At 41.4% G+C, this 15,500-nt stretch overlaps 1 protein-coding gene across 1 annotated transcript; it reads left to right on the top strand.

The window, feature by feature from the left end:
* Nucleotides 1–1,634: 1,634 nt before the first annotated feature.
* On the top strand, nucleotides 1,635–12,265 carry LOC115058493 (equilibrative nucleoside transporter 2-like). The gene is made up of 13 exons (XM_029525826.1): nucleotides 1,635–1,758; nucleotides 5,159–5,224; nucleotides 5,376–5,457; nucleotides 6,392–6,537; nucleotides 6,745–6,884; nucleotides 6,988–7,122; nucleotides 7,343–7,440; nucleotides 8,303–8,372; nucleotides 8,802–8,977; nucleotides 9,075–9,177; nucleotides 9,395–9,480; nucleotides 11,046–11,245; nucleotides 11,934–12,265. Exons 2-13 carry the CDS (start codon nucleotides 5,193–5,195, stop codon nucleotides 12,043–12,045), a joined length of 1,380 nt encoding a protein of 459 aa, XP_029381686.1. The 5' UTR covers nucleotides 1,635–1,758; nucleotides 5,159–5,192; the 3' UTR covers nucleotides 12,046–12,265.
* Nucleotides 12,266–15,500: the final 3,235 nt, after the last annotated feature.

Here is a 15,500-nt window from a genome sequence, read left to right as displayed (position 1 = left end):
AATCGCTCACTGGCACACAGGCAAATTACAAATAGTCTAATCGCTGAACTATGAAAATACTATTCAAGGGTCACAGGCCTAAATTCACTTTACCATCTTCCACTTACATTTACTCTCCAAAGTAGTGATTAAAACGTAGTAGAAGAATCAAGAAGTAGAACATCCTCTCTCAGGAAACTAAAAACTAAAAACATTTCTCCTGTGTTAGCTTCTCCTCATTGGCTGCCAGTAAAATATAGAGTAGAATTCAAAATCCTTCTTTTAACATATAAAGCTCTTAATGGCCAAACTCCATCGTATCTCAGAGAGCTCATAGTTCCTACTGTTCCTGACTGTAGGCAACTCTCCAGAGGGTAGTTTACTTGTGGTTCCTAGAGTCTCCAAGAATAAATCTGGAGGCAGATCTTTCAGTTATCAGGCTCCTCTTCCATGGAACCACCTTCCAGTATCGGTCCAGGGGGCAGACTCTTTAGCAATTTTCAAAATCAGGCTTAAAACTTTCCTGTATGACAGAGCTTATAGTTAAAAAGTTAAAGTCCTCTACTCTTTAGCTATGCTGCTATAGGCCTAGGCTACTGGGGGAAGGACTGAGCTTCTCTCTCTCTCTCTCCCTCTCTACCTCCCTCCCCACTGCATGCGCTGATAAGAACCATGCTTCTTAAAAATCCCTGTTTCTCTCAGTTCTAAGCATTTGTACTGCATTTACTAACCATGTTCTCCCGAAGTCTCTGTCTCTCCCAGCTCCTCTCCTCTCTCTCCCTGTCCTCAGCCTGCAGGTGGTGATTCATCGCCATCCCATGTTCCTGCAACGCCTGCTGGTCCCATATTTCATGAATTCTATACTACGGCTCATTTCCATGAACTTCATGTAGCAACATGTCCCTGCCTACACCGCCCCCATGTCTCTCTCACCCTCTCTCTCTTTTTCCCACTCTCAACCCAGGTTGAAGCAGATGGCCGCCCCCTCTGAGAAGTGCTTGCTCATCGGGGGATCTGTTGGGTCTCTTTAAATAATTTTAAAACGATTTTGGTCTAGACCTGCTCTTCATGTAAAGTGCCTTGATGCAACTTTGTTATGATTTGGCGCTATACAAATAAATTTGATTTGATTTGATTTGATTTGAAGAAGATTTGTCTGTCCACAGCCGATTTCTCCAGGGAATAAGAACGATACTCTGGAGGCTGAAAAACGTCTCCACGGGTGTGCTGGAGGGTGGTGGGGTACTGAAGCGCAGAAATACTGTCTTGATCCTGGGGAACTTGTTTAACATATCGATCTCGACACTTGACTTCAGATACCCATATTTCAGTGTGGGTCTGGGACCTGCCTGTCCTCTGTAAATTTAAAAAAGGCGAAATTCTTAAAATAACGGATTACTTTTTTTTTAAAAAAATAACAATTAAAAAAATCAATTACTGATTACTTAACGCACGAAATTAACGCGTTACACGAAAAAATTTGAATGGCGTCATCGGCACAGACTGGAACACTTGGACTTCCAGAGCATCAGCACTCCGCCCAGCCTCCCTTCCGATCTGCCCTCGTAGCTCGTTTTATTTTGTCACCACCCGGCTCCCATACTGCGCACATTGAGGTGGATTACAACCTCAGCAGTTGGTGCTCCTCGGCCACGTGTCTCGACAACCACCTCGTCGGTTAACCACTCCCAGTCACCCTGGAGCTGTTTTTGTTGTCTCCGGTGCTGTTTCACAGTGGGAACGTCATGAAGACTCACTGAGGAGCAGCGTTTTTCCGAGGTGAGCCTCCCCCTCGTCCCGCCATCATGTTAGCCAGCTCCGCCGGTCACAGAGTGATCATTTGGTCAGCAGCGTGTTTCCTCATGGAATAACCATTTCGTAGTGCCAAAAACAACAACGGTGCCAAGAGAAAGCCCGTGCTTTTCCTCACCGTGCACCGTGTGAGGACACGGAAAGCAGCTCCGGTTTCAAATTTGTGGACGGAGAGAATTGGATCAAAGTAGTAGTTCATAAAGCCATTTTAAGTCCAGCGTAGATGCGCCATCATCTCAGAGTAACGTTAACTGTTTATGATCACACTGAGGATTCGATTTCATCGTGATGAACCTGGCTTTAGAAAGAGTTCTATTAATGTTCGGCCCACATGAATTAATATAGATGACAGTGCACCTGTTTGAAAGTGCCCTCCATAAATACCAGAGCCATCTTTTGCTCTTCCCCTATATTGTTTGATTCAGTCTGGATCGCTGAAATAATCAATGACCAGTAACACTTGGTTTAAAGGGTGAATGGGAAATAAGAGGAACTGCTCTGACTGGAAGTAAAAAAAAAGGGATGCAGCTCAGCCAGTAGTTCCAAAAGTGAATACGTTTTTTTTCTGGGCACTTCATCTCTTTGTTTTTACCAGCCCCTGCTCTAATCTGAAGCGGATTGCTTATCTCTGAGAGTCTAGTGTGTGAAAAGGTTTGCTTGAACTCACCTGTTGGCTCTTAATAAGCAGCCTTTTGCTCTCTGTGCAAGCAGGCACACAGCAGATGCATTTCTTATTGTGCTGAATTGTTTGCATTGGCTTTATCTCAAAATCAGGGGATCAAATCAAATGAGATTTATTTATAAAGCCCCAAATCATAAAAAAGTTACATCAAGACACTTTACATATAGAGGAGGTCTAGACCAAACTCTTTATAAAATGATTTAAATGGACCCAACAGATCCCCCATGAGCAAGCACTTGGCGACAGTGACAAGGAAAAACTTCCTTTAGGAGGCAGAGCCAGTCTTGGGGGGCGGCCATCTGTCTTGACTGATTGGGTTGAGGGGGCAGGGGGAGATGCTCAGTGCTTTCCCCCATCTTTAACTTTAACCAGTGCTGTTTCAGTGCTGTGATGAACTCTAAATCCTGACTGAAGCTCTTCGAGCAAGCCGTTCCTATGCAGATGGTCACATAATTGGTTTGCTACTGCTTTTTCAGTGATTTAAGAAATGAAGGGAAGGTTTGCTATGGGTCTATAATTGGCCAACACATCTGGATCAAGATTCAGATTTCTGTCAGTGTGAAAAAATAGTTGTGCGAGATTTAATTAGCCCAAGTGCACTCCTGGCCAGAGTGCAGTGTATCTTTGTCTCCATGTCTGGAGACACAAATTGAAAAAATAGACACAAAGGATTATACATACAAATGCTGTTAATGTCTGTGGGATCAGAACAAATCATGTTGAGCCTGTTTATTCATCAAGCCAGTGTCTGCCTGTTGTTTTCTCACGTGTACTGAATATTCTGCCAAAACCCTCATGATAAGGCTTTGCAGTTTTGTTTGTTTTTTTATAAACAGAGAAAATATTTTTGTAATTGCAATTTTCTATGTTCATCATTGTGAGGCAGAGGGTGTGTTCCATATAGGGTTAGGGTTAAGTATGTTGCCTCTCACGCAATACATTTTGTATCTTGAGTAGGGCGTGTAAAGGCAGTCAACTCTTGGTATTTAATGATCCCACTTTTAACATGTCAGGATTTGGGACATCATAACCAGTTGGATAATGGCCACCAGGTCAGACACACTGACTCAATGCATATTTGCAGAGTCTCCGATTTTGGATCGTTGTTTTCAGATAAGATTAGTTGTAACTTTTCAATTAAAATATGATTGGGAATAGGGCTGCAGCTATTATTTATTCACCAATGAAACAAGGATAACAATTTTTTTATATTAAATATAAGAAGATAATGGAAAATATGAAACACTTAGTTCAACTGTTCCTCCAGTGAAGAAGCAAGACTAAGATGAACAGCCTTGCTTTATAGTATGGTGAAGCATGTAGGTTCAGCCGCTACAACTTACTTTCTGTCCCAGAAAAACAAACTTGTCTTGGAATGTGAAAGGAGTCATTCACAGTCACTCCCAGCAACAGTGTGGGAGGCTGTTGCTGGTTGATGTTAGTAGTATAACATTGGTACCAACATCAGTCTTGATGAAGTTCAGTTTTCTAAGACTTATCCTTTCCTGATTTGCAAATGGACCTGGGGAAACCTGGAAAATAATTTGACTTTGTTACATTCAAACCTGAGCTTAAACGACCACATGTGCTTGCTGTGTTGACTTTTGCTAATTGTATGGCCACAAAAAACAAACCTCTGCCAGGTGTTTGACTTTACCCAAGATCAGTTCATTTTCCAAACTGTTAGTGACTGTGTGCAACGATTTTTAGGCTTTACCTCATGTTGTTTATTTTGATTCAGACGAGATAGCCTCAGGTCATACTGAACATGTCCGTAATGAACTGCTCACAGGCAGAATGTCTTCAATCCCTTTTCTGTTATATTGTTGGCTTTGTTGGCTGTGTTTCCTTCCACAGAATACAATGTGGTGTTTGTGCACTTAGTGAGGGTAACTCAGATGCTTGACCTTTGATATATCTTCCTTGCAGGAGTTGACCAATGTTTTGGTTTTTTCCCAGGGCAGATAACAGATAAATGAGACCCACAACTGATATTTATAGAAATGCTGCAATTTAAAGAATTGTCTTTAGTTTCTCAGTCTGCAATTTGGGTTAAAGTGATTTTCATCTTACAGTTACAATGCTGTTGCTATATGGACATTGATGTTGTCAAGGTGTTTACTTTAATTTGTCCACAATGTTTGTATCAGTGAATTTTGGCAAAATAACAGATACACCTCACTGTATAATGCAATACGACTCAATAGCTACACATACTACATCTTCTAAAATTATCGCTTCAGTAAAACCACTTGATAGAAAAACATAAACAAAAAAACACAATAGTCTGAAAATGTAGAATTTTGGTGGGCTAAAAAGCCATACTTCCTGGGCTCAGGTTGTTGGCTCCACTGCCAAATGAATTAACTAGAAAATCATTAAAGCTTCACTAGGTCAGGTCATTTCATTGAACCTTTCTGCTATGCTCTCTGCTGCTTTTAAACATTAAACAGCATGTTGTTAGATTACGAAGTTCATTTTAATTCAGTCCACATAGCAAAAGTTATTAACTTGGGTGTCATCTGGACACACATCACACCACTGTATTCTAGATCTTGACAGGGGAAATTATACGGACAGCACCTCGCAGCCTTTTGCCAGAATGTAAAAGCATTCCTGACTCTTTAACTAGCAAGACCTCAGCAGATGTCTGAACTGCCTTCTTTTTTTTTTTTTTTTTTTTAGCCCCTGCAGTTTCACCAGAGCCTTTTACATCAGGATGAAGGGACAAGCAGTCACTCCCCGAGACCAGTGAGTTTAAATCAGAATGAAGCAACAAACTCTCACTAATTATTTGCTCTCAACTCCAGTTTCTTTGTGAGTTTGTCATGGATGTAAAGGCTTTCGTTTCTCTAAAAGTCATACTTGGCAGATACAAACAACTCTTATTTCCTGTCTACAGGGGCTGCTTGGTGGGAATCAGCTTCTTCATCCTGGGCCTGGGAACTCTGCTACCATGGAACTTCTTCATGACGGCTTCATTGGTAAAGACAGCAATCACCAAGTTATTTTTCAGGCGAATCTTACACTTAACCTTGACAGGGACAGTGGAGAGAGAAAAGAAATTTAGGAAAAAAAGGCTTATAGCAAAGTTGAGCCAGGGAGCTCCTGCTCAGGACTCAGTATGCCCACTAGAACTGAAACGATTCCACAAATAATTTGAGTGCCTCGATTACAAAAAAAAAAATAAGATTGAGGAATTTCCTCTGCCTTGCCTTGCCTTTATGTTTTTTTTTTTTTTTTTTTATAGAGCATGGCATTTTATCTGGAATATATATAATATAATATAAAACAAAACAAAAACAGAAAAAAACGGGATGCGCCGTCTGCACATGGTGTGTCAACCATTGGATGGGATCCGATGGTATTTGGGGGAAATTGGTGAGTGCAGTCCAGCTTCTTAAAGAAGGCCCTAAAGAACCGCACATTGGCTGGATGAAAGTGGTCTTATAGATGATAAGCTCTATATATTTAAAAAAATGTCTGAAACAACTCCAGGATTAGTCTAGCCAGTGAATTGTTGGGACTTTGAAGTTCTCCAGTAGAGCGTCGTCATGATCTGCATGGACTCAAACCCGCACAGTCCATCATATGACTCTAGATACCCATGTGTGAATGCCTGCACGTGTTTATGAACTGGAGTACAGCCTATTTTTCACTTAGGCTTTACCTGCATCTGCAACATCTTGACAGCACTTGCTAAAAGTGTTGTCACAGTCAATACCAGCATCACTACAAATATAGTAGGAAAGCAAATGACAGAAGTGTTGCCTGGCATCACCACTGCTCTAAATTGAATGTCACCCCAATTGATTGACATTGACCATTATAGTATATGTACAGCTAATAGAAAGATGTGCTATCTGTACTTATGTGTTCCTTTGTTTTAATATCTACCCTATCACACTGGTTTCATAGTATTTCCAAGGTCGCCTAAACACAACAGAATGGAGCAACGGCACAGTGGTGGTTCGCAAAGAGTACTACTTCAACAACTGGATGACCCTGCTGTCCCAGCTGCCCCTGCTGCTATTCACGCTGCTCAACTCCTTCCTCTACCACAGGTCAGTGACAGGGGTGTGGAGTGGGGTGTCGTTTTTGGTCCGGCTGCTCAGTAAAACTAATGTATCTCGACTGTAAACATAGGATTTAGGGGTACAGACCATTACAAAGTGTCTGTTAGCAACAGTAACAGAAGCTTTGATCCCTGCTGTGTATTTTCCCCAATTCTCTTAAATCGCTGATGTACTTGTTGACTGTTTTTGTTTCAGGATCTCAGAGGCGATACGTATTGCAGGCAGTCTTGTTTTTATCTTGCTGCTCTTCATGCTCACAGCAGTTCTGGTTAAAGTGCCGATGGAGGAAGACAGATTCTTCTCTGTTACCATGGCTACAATCTGGTTCATTAACTGTAAGTCAGACCCTGTGTGAAAATGGCCTGAGAGGAGGAGACCTTGAGAGAAGAGAACGTGTGTTTGAGTGAAAAGTGTTGATATGACATCTGTTGTCTGCAGCGTTTGGCGCCGTGCTGCAGGGCAGTCTGTTTGGCCTGGTGGGCCAGCTGCCTCAGAAGTACAGCACCATCTTCATGAGTGGCCAGGGCCTTGCTGGGACCTTTGCTGCCATCGCCATGCTGCTCGCCATATCCAGTGAGCCACTCTCATACACACAAATTGCCACTGGGCGCCTAATCCCCGGTTGCCTAGCAACAGAGGACGTTCACAATGAATGTAGTCAAATTAGCACGACAGCACCCAATGCAACACAACTCAATGAGCCCTCATTTCAAAGGGCTCAGCTCTTGTTGGACCCCCCCCCCCCCTCACTCCGTGAGCTTCAGAATAACATGTTTTTGTGTTTGTTGCTCAGGTGATGCAGACTCTGAAACAGCGGCGTTGGGTTACTTCATCACACCATGTCTGGGGACATTGGTCACCCTCTTCAGCTACCTGATTCTGTCCCGTCTGGTCAGTCAGCTACCAGACCTGCATACGTTACCCACAATCCATCCTACCTCAACTAAACTACAGTACCTTTCTCTTTTATGACCCCTGGCTGTTAACACACTGCACTGAATCTAAGCTGTAAATATTGTCCAAGTGCAGTTTTGCAATGATATCAGAGGTAGGTCCAAAAATTGCATTCTTACTTTGGATTGGCCCAGGAGAAAAGACAGTAGGGCTCATGTAAAGCCACGGCAGATATTCTTGTGAGTATAAGTGGGGTTCATTTGTCATTAATTTGGGAATGATTTCTGAACAAATTGTCCAACTGAGTTGTCAAGAAAATGTTGTTTGTACGTTTGTAAAATCCCTCTAGACCAGGGGTCAGTAGCCTTCAAGATTAAAAGAGCCATTTGGGCATGGTTCCCACCAAATAAAACCCACCTGGAGACACAAAGCCTGCCTTAGCTTACCGGGGGTCAAGAAGTCAAAATAAGTCACCAGCCTTTTGGACACAGGTGACGCAAACATGGTTTCGATTGACAAAATATTTTAAAAATATTTTATTCACCTAAATCGATCACCTAAATCTCTAGAATCACAACAGTTACAATGTGGAAAAATAACAAAATATAATAAAATTTAATTAAATTAAGCAGCTATTATTTGTTCACGTTATTTTTGCAAAGACGTAGAGAGCCATGGCAGAGGGACGAAAGAGCCATGGGTTGCCGACCCCTGGTATAGACTGTCTAAATGTGCATGGATCAGCGACAAAATTAAAACCCTACAATCCCAGCAGCATAATACAGGAGTTTAGCTGTTTATCTTTTGTTTTTCAGATTGGAGGCCTAATTTGTGTTGTTATGTTGTGTTTTAAATGCAGGAATTTGCCCAGTACTATCTGAACAGAAGCAGCAACTATGAGGTAGAGACCAAAGACGAGCTATTAAATGGTGAGACTTTGGCTGCAATACACAACCTCTTTCATCATTTGTCAGTTGACAATTCATCATTTTAACTTAGTTTTAAAGTGTGAGCCCTTACAAAAATTTGCATCATTAACATGGTCAGTAATCTGTCAGAAACATCTGTTTGCTTCTCCACTGAGTTAATGACTTAGTCTGAATCAAATCAATTCAGTGGAACAAATTCTCATTAATTCAGTTGACCTTCCAGTTATCCAATTAGAGCCCTGGCAGTGCTCAGACAAAGACAGGGACTGTAGGAGTCGCACCAACTCACAGACTCATGTAAGATTGCTTTTTCCATCAATACTAAAAAAAACCTAAAGAGACAGACCTATTGACCCCACTGGCTTCCATATTTCAACATTAAAGCTTTTTATTCTTCACTGGAGCAGTTTGGATATTTTTCATTTGCAGAGAGTAGTACAGTAGAGAACAGCAAACTGAATGGCCATGCAAATGGTTCAGTGACCAGCGTCCGAGCTGAAGCTGAGGTAGACTGCAGCCCAGACGGGACCAAACAGGCCTTCCTAACACTAGAGCAGGCAGATAGAGGGCAACCTAAAGCCTCAGTCATAGAGGTCTTCAAAAAGGTAAACCCAGATTTTTGTAACATCTAATTTTCTTGTAATATTGCTGTCATTTACTCTTATGTATACTAATGTGTACTATGTGCCTTTTTATTTTTAGATCTGGGTGATGGCATTCTGTGTGACATTTGTGTTCACAGTCACCCTTTCCGTTTTTCCTGCTGTCACAGCAGATGTCAAGACATCATTCCCAGGAAAATGGGGTACGTCTGTGCCTTAGTTCAACTAACTGATTATGGTTGGTCCGTGCTACATACAGGTCCACTAAGTGCATATTTAATGGGCCTCTTTGTGAGTCTCCATCAGTCCAAATACCAGCCCAAGCATCCTTTTTGGTGAAAACCCTGCTTTAATGTCTTTATACAGCTCTATGCTGGACATGTCCTGTCATCACCCTCTTGTTCCTCTTTGTTTCACCAGAGCGGTTCTTCCTCTCAGTGTGCTGCTTCTTGATATTCAACATCAATGACTGGTTGGGTCGGACTGTCACCACCTTCATTCGTTGGGTGAGTGTCTGAGTATTTAATGTATGGTGTGTTTGCTTCAAGACCACTTTCTTGCCCATAAGAAAGATTCTTGCTGCTCAGTGGTCACCAGATCTGTGGATGTACCAGGTAGGGTCATGTCTCTCAGTGAAAAATGTGAAAATCCTGAATAAATAAGGTTCACTTAGGAAAGCATGTTGGTGCATAATCTCTTGTTCACAGTGATTATGGCAACATGCTGTTACTTGCTCAACAGGGAGTGGGGTTAACACCTGATTCAATAATATAGTAGAGAAAGGCAGGAAATGGGGACTTGGTGATGTGCAGGAAAGAGACTAACTGGGATACCCTAATCACGTGGCTATCATATTGCCTATGGCTGATGAGGGCAATGCACTAGTATCATAAGTATCATAGGGGATGGGACACATCTTGGAAAGGTCGCAAGTCTGACACAGGGCCAACATACAGACAGAACACTATTCACACTCATACTCATGGGCAATTTTAGAGTCACTATTTAGCCTTAACATGCAACCTTCAGTCAGACTGTGGAAAGAAGCTGGAATATCTGGAGGGAACCCATGCAGTCACAGACAAACCAGAAAGGCCCAGGTTTTCAACCTGGCTCTGAGGAGACAGCATTAACCACTGCAACATAGGACCCTATGCCTCATTATACAGTATCCTGGCTCAGTGCTCTGTATCTTTGTTTATTTTTATTTTTATTGTTTGGTTGATGACTGACTCTTTTGTGACCATGGATTATAAGAGGTATTCTCTTTAGATTTAAATGACCTCACAATAATTTAAAACTTTATCACACCCCTGCATATAACTCACACTTGCTCAACCAACCCACTACCATTTTGGTGCTGATTTGTGGTTTCGGGCACAGGCTGTGATTAGACTTTGATTATAGAGAGCATAGAGGGCCAATGGAACTATTTCATTATTGATGAAATTGTTGAACCCTAACGGCATATAATGCACTTGACACATGGCCCGACCCTGTTGTATTCATTTCTAATGCGTTTAAAGAGCCCAGCTCAGTGAACGCGGTCATTGGACACAGTCACAATACGTGATGGAGGGAACATGACTCAGTAGTCCTGCGTCATTGACTGGTCATGATCTCATTTATCCTCCTCTGAAACAATAACAACACTGATTGAGCAATGGCCTGAGGACTGATGCGATCTCGTCACTCTCATTTCTGTTTTTTGGTGCCAGATGATCCCGTCTTCCCAACACAACACTGCTCTCTAATCTGCCATGCCTACCATCCACTCTGTCAGACAGTCCTGTTCAATAGCAGTTGCTTTTTCCACCCACAGAAATGAGCAAATTCTAAATAATCTAATCGCCTAACCTCCTATCACACATACAGAAATGTTTGTTCTTAATCTGACAGTTTGAGGGTTAGGGTTCTATAGGCAGTTTCACCTCAATGTGTTCTTTGGGAGATATTGAATTCATCTGCTCCTATTTGTTTATACCTGCACTTAACCTATTTGCACCTAATTTAATTTTTTGTTCCCATCATTTCTTCGATATGAACTCATCTTTCCTGCTTCCCTCCACAGCCTTGTAAAGAGTCACGTCTATTCCCGATGCTTGTCGTCTCCAGGGTGGTGTTCATTCCTCTGCTGATGCTGTGTAATGTCCAGTCCCGCTCCTACCTTCCAGTCCTCATCACCCACGATGTTGCTTTCACTGTCATCATGGCTTTCTTCTCTTTGTCCAGTGGCTACTTTGTCTGCCTCTCCATGTCCTACGCACCACAGTGAGTGCAAGTCTTCGATGCTGATTCTGCACACAAGTAATTCAATATCACAAATAATGAAAAGGAAGGGTCTTCAAAACCCTAAAAAATGTCTTCGTCCAAAAATTGCCAAATTAAATGTGAAATGATTTTAAGAATCTGGAGTCTGAGCCAAGCAGTTGTGTTGCGCCATAGAAGGTCTTCTATGGCTCAGATCACCTGGCACCTGGGGGAGATGCCACCTCTTGATGTGAGGTGGCAGAGCTAACTACTGTACCACCCTGCCCTCCCACCCTCAGGTTTAATGACCTATAGTTGAGCTTTAAGTCACTGCAGTAGCCTGTTACCTCTTAAAACTAATATCTGCTGATATTACTGTTACTGATATTGAGAGACTCTTGGATATCCTGATTGGTCAGATTGAAACCACACCATAGGGGGAAAAAAAAAAGTAGAGGTGGGTGTGACTGGCCAGAGTAGCAGTGCAGTCAGTCACACTTCACAGGATCCTTGAACACAACAGGAAGCACAATTTATCAGACTATGGCTGAATATTCACTGTGTATGGTGTGGTGAACCGAAACCCCTGGGTACCTGTGAAGGCCAGCTACACGTGTAGAGCCTTTGCTATTTGCTATTTCATCCAGCTATTTTCCATCCACCAGTTGGGTCCCTTGGCTAAACCCTCTGTTCTCTCCTCTGCTCTCAGGTTAGTGGAGCCTAAAGACGCAGAGACTGCTGGAGCCCTGATGACCTTCTTTTTGGCCCTGGGTCTTTCCATAGGAGCGGCATTGTCTTTCCCTCTGAGAGCTCTGGTCTAGTCACACACCCCCACACAGAAATATGATACATGATTTAGCTTCCCCTTCCCGGATGACATTTTCTTTTCTTTTCTTTTCTTTTTTGTTCATTTTGTTTGTTGGGTCCTGCATGTGTTGCAGCCTGACTGTTTTGACAACTCAGCACCCTGAGATATGCTTAAAAAAAACAAAAAAAAACAAAAAACGAAACAAACAAAAAAGAAGCAGCTGAAGTGGCACTGACAAGGTTAACTTTCCAAATGTAGGAATAAGGGAAATTATGCCTGACTAACTTTTGTTTGTTTTAACTGTTGCTACCACAAAGGGACAAATCAGAAAACACTAAGTACCTCCATTTCCCTAGGCTTTATAATGAAATGATGCTGTGGGTGTTGGTTAGTATTGTAGCACGTACTTGGACAGATCTGGCCTCTCTACTCCCCTATCACTGAAGTGAAATGAAGCCAGAAGTAAAAGATATTAGCTGTGTAGGAATAACAGCAATTTTTATACACAGTCCCCTGAGCTTTCAGACGCTCCAGTGAATTTTCTACTTCTGTCTATATTTCAAGAAAAACTCAACAGATAGGCGGTCCCAAGTGTTGATTTTGTGTTTTGCCCAAGTGAAGGGCAGAGAGAGCGCAACAAATCCATCAGACAGATGTCAGAGACCTTTGGGGTGTGAGCAAATCAGCAATTATATGCATCCTAAAAATAGTCTAGTGGATGAGGAAGAACTCTCCTCAGCTAGGTCCACGACTCCAGGATGCAAATTTTGTGTAGTGTACAAGACTACACAACGTGTTGAGATGAAACCTCAGCTTCACAGTACAGATAGATTATGACACTACAAAAAGACCATAAATTCAATATTCCTGACCTCAGCTCAACTCAAGGGCAGAGCAGCAGCTGAGGGTGAAGGCACTAAGTGACACTTCTGTCACATCTCCATGGTTTTTCTTTTGAAATCGGGAACAGAGGCAAAAAAATTACCTGGTCTGTGTTTATTTGGTTTTTAGTGATTAGTTCTAGTTTAGGTAAAGGGTTGATGTCAGGGTACACCTGGATCATCAGATCATCCAACTCAAACTGTCACTCCAGCTCCCTGTTGCCTTTCAAAGCAAATATATTATATTATTGTTACTGACAGTGAAAGATATCCTGATTGGTCAAGTATAATTGAATACAACCAGATGTTTGTAAGCTCTGAGTGTTTTAACCGCTGCACCTTGAAGATGTTTTCTTTTGAAAATAACAAAATTTTATGTAGCATAATTTGAAGTTAGTGAGCTGTCTCGTGCACTGATGAACTTAGTGATGCAAAAGAACAAAGACACAAAGTTCTGCAGCTAAAAGCAAAACAAGCCTTTGGTCTGTCTCTCTTTCAGTCCGGGCTTCTGTTCCCGTCATTTTAGAATCCAAAATTGGTTTGTTGCCATGGAGTCTCCTCCACAAACTGGCTCAACCAGTTTGTAGAGGAGCCAAGCTTGCTGCCATCTGCTGGCCAAACACTCCTTTTTTTTAATAACCTGTTAAATCACCAGAGGAGAAATGGAAAGAAGTTAGAGCACCAGGCTGCATTAGTGACAGGTCAACAGGAACACACGAGCATTGCCACAACCTCCAGCTAGCATTGAGCTTAAAGTTAGAATAGAAAAGGAGGTAGACTTTAACTTTAAATAAGTTTGAAATGTGGCAGCTAAAGTTTTTTTCATTCTGTGTCCCAGTGCGGTGATGCTGTTGTTACTGTAAGCCATTAAAACAACCTGATCAGGTGTAAATGTTAAGAGAAGTAATGATATTTAGATTGGTCAGTGTTTAGATGTAGGTTGCTGGGTTATGGAAAATAAAATAGTCTTGTTTTTATACTATTACCATTGTGCCATCAATTACCTTATTATTTTTTTCCCCCCCATGGTAGTTACAATATGGCTGTATAGCAGTTAAACAAATTATAGCTTGTGCTTACTATCCAAGTGCATCAGTCCCCCACCGCCTTTTTGTTTTTTCTTCTATTTTACTGAAGCTGTTGTGTTCCTGTTTGTGTCCTGTCATGCACTTTTAAATGGGAAATGTGTGTTGTGTGTCAACTGCTGCTTCAAGATGAATCAAGGGCTGTACGAAGCAATACAAAATGCAGTTTTAACTTTTTTTTCCTTTTTTTTTTTTTTAACTAACAACGACTTGTTAAACAGCTTTCAGAGGAAAACGCAGCAGGAAATAGTTTTGGCAAATACAGCACAAAGCTTGCAGTGGTTTTAACATTAGGGCACAAAACCAGGTCAAAGAATCAGGAAACTTGTTATATTTAGCTGTTTGTAAAGAATGAAATGATTCGAGACAGTTTTGAAGCGGTGCAGATGCAGGGATGTGAACACCAGCAGCCATGATGTTTGAAAGGTTTACATTGTGTTTGAGTCTTACCCAGCTGCTATCTGCCCCACTCAATCAATTCTGTGCTAGTTGCTAATTACTGACATCCTCCAACATTAACACATTTTCACAGGTTTTTCTAATGTCTGCAAAGTGGGTTTTTTTTTTGTTTTGTGAGAACATTAAACCAACACTACCAGATCATATTTAAATGACAGGAAAGGGAAGTCATATGTTCATAGCCTCTGTGTAGACTTGACAATTAATAATAATAATAAAAAAAAAAACAAAACCATTCTGTCACGTTAAATGTCATTTGTATGAAAACATGAGCCACATTGTGCGTGCGTGCACGTGCATGTACCTGTACCCTGTTTAAGATCATGATCTGAGACTAAAGTTCTCAAGACAGAACTTGAAATATGGCAGTTTTGTCAAAGGTTCGCTGAATCATTTAAAAACCAATTCAGGACAATTTTTAAATCCAAGTGTTCATTTTCTCTGATCTTAACTATGCTCAGTGTCAATATTTGCTGCCATTTCATAATAACATGCAAATGTTTATTTGCATGTGGTTTCTGAAGTGTGCTGTAGTTATGATTGTGTTAAATGTTGACCATTCCTGACAAGTATTCCACCAAGAGTTCTTCACTTCCAACAGGTGTTTTGTCATTGCGGTAACTGTTATGTTTCTCTATTTAATAGAACGATCTCGACTTGGACCATTGAGAGTGTGTTTTGTAAATTAAACAGAAATTTGATCTAAATTGGATCCTAAAGAAGACTTGAAAATAGAGAGTGAAACCATAGACCAATTAAGTGAACATTTACTGAGCTAATACATCAAGTGCAAACTAGGGCCATTTTCACACTGACTTCCAATATGATCCATCTGGCTTCACTTTGCAGACCTGAGTCTACATCCACTCCTCAAAACAACTGCTATTCCAGTTATGTTCTGAAAACATAGCTAAGTTAGTTAAACCCAGGCTTAGAGTAGCAATTTTAGATGACACTGCGGTGGTTGATACACTTGTCACCCTTGTACTGTGAACATGCAAGTTATTTGTCACGTTAACTCTAAGAAAGACGCAACATCCAGA

The sequence above is a fragment of the Echeneis naucrates genome, chromosome 18 (genome assembly GCF_900963305.1).
Source record: "Echeneis naucrates chromosome 18, fEcheNa1.1, whole genome shotgun sequence".
NCBI lineage: Eukaryota > Metazoa > Chordata > Actinopteri > Carangiformes > Echeneidae > Echeneis > Echeneis naucrates.
Note: the sequence above shows the minus strand (reverse complement) of the source record. Positions and strands in the feature narration are given on the sequence as shown.